The sequence below is a fragment of the Ursus maritimus genome, unplaced genomic scaffold, assembly GCF_017311325.1.
Source record: "Ursus maritimus isolate PB19 unplaced genomic scaffold, ASM1731132v1 scaffold_6, whole genome shotgun sequence".
In the NCBI taxonomy this organism is placed as follows: Eukaryota; Metazoa; Chordata; class Mammalia; order Carnivora; family Ursidae; genus Ursus; species Ursus maritimus.
This window is the reverse complement of record NW_024426774.1, coordinates 15,365,352-15,370,892: the sequence shown is the minus strand read 5'-3', so window position 1 is coordinate 15,370,892 and position 5,541 is coordinate 15,365,352. Positions and strand designations below refer to the sequence as shown.

Sequence of the window (5,541 nt, the reverse complement as noted above, 5' to 3'; positions counted from 1 at the left end):
CTGGGTGGTTGTCTCCCCAAAATAAAAATAAAAAAATTTAAAAAACGCAGACAGCTATAGGTACCAGGCAGATTTGAGCAGGCAGGAAACCCAGAAAAGGCCCTTTCAAAGGGCTGGGTCTCCAGGCTCTTGGCTGGTACAAAGCTGGGTCCTGGGCAGTGAGCCCAAGCCTGAGCTCTTCTCCACAGAGTCCAGCACTCCCTGGTACAGAGGGATTTGCTAGCTGTAAAACCCGCAAATCAACATTTTGTTTTTCGAGAGGAAGTTTTGTCTTTAAAACGAAGAAGAAAAAGTAGGTTCTGGGGATGGAGCTTGAGCAGAGCCGAGGGGCCAAGGAAGGGGGGAGGCAGTGGCTCAGAGGAGAAGCCAGCCTGGGTGGACCCTCTCCCACACCGCACTCGGGAGAAGCCCAGCCGATTCCCCTCTGTTGGCCAATGGGCCTGGCTGCCAAGGAGGCCCTGTTCTGGCCAGGTTTAAGTGGATGAAAGCAACCAGGTTGGCTTCACAGAGCAGAAGCCCTCGGGAGCCTGGGGAAAGACAGGGAATTGAAGCCTCAAGCTTTAAAGCAACTGACTTCAAAAGGAAAGGACTCCGTCTGGCCCGGGGGTGTAGGGGGAGACAGGGAGAAAGAGCAGCTGAATGCTAGAAAGCCAGAAAGTGCTGATTCCAAAAACAAAACCCACACATCTTAAGTCATTGGGAGAAGGGGGCATTATTAGCCACTTTCCCTAGCAGCTGCTGAGATCTGGCAGGTTTGAGCCCCAACGCCTGGAGCAGGATTTTAATGTGGTCTCCAAGTAAAACTCTGCCCTGCCCCCTGCCCCCACTGGTTCTGAGACCCCCTGCAGCTGGCTAAGTGTCTGAAATTGGAGCTCATCCTGATTAAATCTCAAAATGTGGCTGCCCCAACATTAAATAACAGCCACTCCAAACATCCAGGGTTCTGTCCATGATGTAGCCATTCTCTGAAGTTAGAATACAGCATTCTAGCTTCCGTAGACACACTCAGATGGAAGTTCGATAATTGAAGAATCAGGTTATGATTCCGGCTCTCCCCCACTTCTACCCCGGAGCTTCAGCCCCAAAAGTAACAACCTACAATCTTATGGGGTGCTGTGGAACCCTTTGAGGATGTAACACAGAAAGCTTGGCCCCAAACCTGTGATTAACAACAAAAAATGTTACCTAAATTTAAAATGCACAGATGGGGGTGCTGGGTGGCGCGGTCATTAAGCGTCTGCCTTCAGCTCAGGGCGTGGTCCCGGCGTTCTGGGATCAAGCCCCACATCGGGCTCCTCTGCTATGAGCCTGCTTCTTCCTCTCCCACTCCCCCTGCTTGTGTTCCCTCTCTCGCTGGCTGTCTCTATCTCTGTCAAATAAATAAATAAAATCTTTAAAAAAAATAAAAATAAAATAAATAAAATGCTCAGATGATAACTTTTCAAGTTTCAAGGAGTAGGAAGCAAAGGCCCCACAGACTTAGACACGGTGTTTTAAACATACAGACAGTACACATTAGGTCAAAGATTTGAGCGTTGGGGGCCTGGGTACCCCAGTCATCTTTCTCTGGGATGGGACTGGGACCGGAGTGACTGGTCTCCCATGGCCACCCAACCCCCACACATCCCACAAGGGATTTCAGCCTCATCTAACCACAAACACTATCAGGGAAATGGAGTGGTGACAAGAAAGTATCTTGCCTAGCATAAGTCTCCCCTTGCCCCAAATTCAAGAGGATAAATTTTTACACACTATTAAATCACAGGAGCCATTTTATAAATGTCATCATCATAGTCTTTTAATATTTTACATAAAAAACTGTATACACAGCTTATAGAACTTTTATGTAAACATCATAAGCTCACCACTTTGTCATTTGTCAGTTTATTTAAAAAATAAAAAAACAAGACAACAATTTAGTAGAAGTACCACTGGGTGGGGAAGGGAGGGTGAGAAAGGAGAGACTAGGGGCAGGTTCATTCTCTGTACAGAGATGCAGAGAAAATTTCACATAGCTTTCGAGACTGCCTTGTGAAGAAAAAAAAAAAAAAGGAGGGGGGAGTTAAATAGGTCCCAATACTTGTTACTGCCCTTTATCAAAATACTGCGCATACCTGCACAAATAAAACCGCAAAACAGTGTTGCCACTTTTTCAAGAAAACAAAACAAAAATTAGTGGTTTCTTTTTCTTCTTGTTTTTTAAAAGTCATCATCATCTTTTTAAAAAAAACATCAGAAGTAGATGAGGTTACAGCGTACAAGGGTGGTCAGAATGCTACTGTCTTATGCAAATGACAAGTGCATTAAGTGTCAAACAATAAAACAATTGTGCAAAGAAGTCTTTCCAAAAAAAAAAAAAAACCCAACAAGTTTTAGCTTTTAAATAAATCAAATAACATCAGTTTCTTGGACTGAACAATTTCCACTTGTATGACAGGCACAAAGTTCGCTTATGGCAAAAAAACGACCCAAAGCACTCTCTCCCTCCTCCTGCCCAGGGCTGGTGAGGGGTTCGCCTGGGGCTGGCCCGCAGGAGGCGAGAGAGTCTGGAAGCTGTGTCCTCTCAGGCCCACGGCAGTTGCAAATGTCTTCCCCAGGGGTTGGAAAGATGGCCAAGTCCTGTTCATGCTTGGATGGGCGCCCGACCCAGGGTGGGCCGGAGCTCTTCTGGCGCCCTGTCACTCCACCCACCACCACCATTAAATAACACCATCCTACCTTCGAAAATAAAATTATATCTATATTTATATAACACCCCATCCTCCCCAGCCCTCCCCTCCCGCAGTTCCCGCGGTCTATGTTACAGACAAGGGACAGCAGGCGCTCGCTGGGTTCTGGGCGAACATCTGATGGGGCGCGGCAGCATCCCGGCGCCAAGCTCTTCTCCGGGGACCAGAGGCGGGGGTGGGTGAAAGTGGGGGGGGGGGGTCGAACAAACACGCAGCCACACACTCTGAAGGGGCTTGGCTCTTCAGAAAAGGGTGCTCGGGGGACCCTTGGCACTCAGCAGGCGCCCGGGCCTGTGCAACACAGCCGGACGCACACAGACACTGGAATGGGGGCGCCCGGTGCCTCCCACGCCGATTCTCGGCGCCAGAGCCAGAGCAGCCCGGGTCACAGCTGCCGGGCCGAAAGGCAGACGTCAGGCAGTCCGGTGGGGGTCCTTGGGGGGGGCGCGGGTCTCCCCTTCTTCGGGCTCGAGGTTGGGGGGAGGGGTCGGGCCCGAGAGGGGAGCCGCGCCGGCAGGGGCAGGCAGGGCGGGCGCGGCCCTCATAGCACCTTGCAGCAGTTGATGCAGCCGTTCTGGGAGCCGTAGCGCTTCTGCAGCGCGGCGCGCGTGGCCGTCTCGAAGACCTCGCGCACGCCCTCCTTGGTCTTGGCCGAGCACTCGAGGTAGTCGTAGGCTTGGATGCGCACGGCCATGGCGCGGCCGTCATCCGTGCGCACGGGTTCCTGCTTCATGCGGGCCAGCTCCGTGCGGACGTGCTCGTCGCTGCGCAGGTCTTTCTTGTTGGCCACCAGGATGATGGGCACGTTGGGGCAGAAGTGCTTCACCTCGGGCACCCACTTCTCCGGGATGTTCTCCAGCGAATCGGGGCTGTCCACTGAGAAGCACATGAGGATCACGTCGGTGTCCGGGTAGGAGAGCGGCCTTAGGCGGTCGTAGTCCTCCTGACCCGCCGTGTCCCACAGCGCCAGCTCCACCTGCTTGCCGTCCACCTCGATGTCGGCCACATAGTTCTCGAAGACGGTGGGCACGTACACCTCGGGGAACTCGTCCTTACTGAACACGATCAGCAGGCACGTCTTGCCGCACGCGCCGTCGCCCACCACCACCAGCTTCTTGCGGATGGCCGCCATGAGCGGGCCGGGCCCGGGCAGCAGGAGGGGGCCCGCGAACGCCTCGCTGCCGTCCCGCTCGCCGCTCACTGCTCACCTCGGGCTGCGCGCTGGGGGCGAGGGTCGCTAGCTGCACCCGGGACCCGCGGCGGCGCGTTCTCTCGGTGCGCTCCGGCTGCCGCGGCGGGGGCGCGGGGGCATAGGGCGCGCCGTGCGTCTCCGCGCTGCTCCCGAGCGGTGGCCGCTCTTCTCGCCCCGGGCTCGGGGTCCGCGCCTTTGTGCGCAAACGGTGACGGGAACGGCGGAACCGGCCTAGTCCCCTCCCCAGTTTCTGTAGGTCTCACCCTGGGTACAGGAGAGCGCTCGAGTGCGGCCAGACTGCGGTGGCAGATGCGGGCTGCGGCCCTAGCGCCTGCTATTTAAAGAGTTCGGCCACTTTCTTAATATAGCCGCCCAATGGGAAGCGAGCCGACTGAGCTCATCGCTGCGGAGCTTGGCTCTGATTGGCCACCCGCTGCAGCCCAGGGGCGGGGCCGGCCGAGCTTGATTGACGGCCCAGGCCGCGGGGCTGGGAGAGGCGGCGACTGGGGAGTCTGCGCCTCCGCTGGCGCTGCGGGGTTCTGGCCGCACCAGTGCTCCCCCCGCTTTGCCGCTTCTTTTGCGCGCGGGGCCAAGGCCCCGAGCTGGCGGCCTGGATCCTGCCGGGCCTGGGCGAGCGGTTCCGGGAGAAGGCAGCACTTTGTGGGGCGTTGGCGACTCCCTCCCACTCAAAAATGTCCCGCTTCCGTGCAAACTCCCAGCGGTGGCCGGACCTCTGGGGGAGGGAGCGGCTCCTTTAAGCGGTTTTGTTTTTAAATAAACACATGCACACACGCATACACACACACACACAGAGACACACGTTTTTTTCCAAGGAAGCTTTTGTTATTTCCTTCCAGAAGAGGCCCCTTCCCTCATCTAGGCCGCCACTCCCAACTCCCCCACCCGGGGACTCTTCCTGGGACAGCACTAGGTTTGGAGCCTTGAGGCCAAGAGCTGACTGTGAGCTGCGTGGTCCTGGGCCTAGCGTGCAGCTCTTCCAAGTCCTATCGCCTCCCGTCTTCCTCCACACACACCCCTCCATACACCCCCCACCCCCATCTCTAGATAAAGATTTGGGGAAGGAGGGACCGTGAAAAAGGAAGGCTGCGGCTGGTTGCAGGACTTTATGTCCACTTGGAGGAAGTTACAAGGCAGAAAAACGCAGCTTCAGCCCTGGTTTGCATGATTAATTCGGATCCTGGTAGTCAGGCTGCGAATTGTCTGATGTAAATAGTACAATAAAATCCTCCCACCCCACTAGGCAAGAAGAGGATGAGGTCTGAGGCAGGGGACAGAGAAGGGAGGACTGGGAGCTTGCAGGTGAGGACATAGCAAATTAGTGTCTGGTGGGGAGCTAGATCTTCGACACACCAGAACGTGGTTCATCTGTCTCAGAGTGGGATCTAGAAGGACCTCAGGCAAAGGATTTCACCAGACAGGAGAGGGACAGAGGGGGGCCTGGCTCCAAAAAGGAAGAGTGAAAAAAGCAAGAGAGGTGAGAAAGAATAAGACAAAACCTAAAAACAGGGCCTAGCTTAGTGTGACTGCACTTGATGGAGAGAGAAAAATGAAACTCAGGTCGAGGCCAATCATGGAAGGTTAAAGTACCAACTAAGCTGA

The 5,541-nt window shown here is 54.8% G+C and overlaps 1 protein-coding gene across 1 annotated transcript in view; it reads right to left on the bottom strand.

Annotated features, from left to right (window-relative positions):
• Positions 1–1,782: 1,782 nt before the first annotated feature.
• Positions 1,783–5,541, bottom strand: part of RHOB (ras homolog family member B) — a 4,734-nt gene continuing 975 nt past the window's right edge. Inside the window, exon 2 of the mRNA XM_040622931.1 lies at positions 1,783–3,279. Within this exon, the coding sequence (XP_040478865.1) occupies positions 3,271–3,279 (9 nt within the window). The 3' untranslated portion in view covers positions 1,783–3,270. The remainder of the gene's footprint in view (positions 3,280–5,541) is intronic.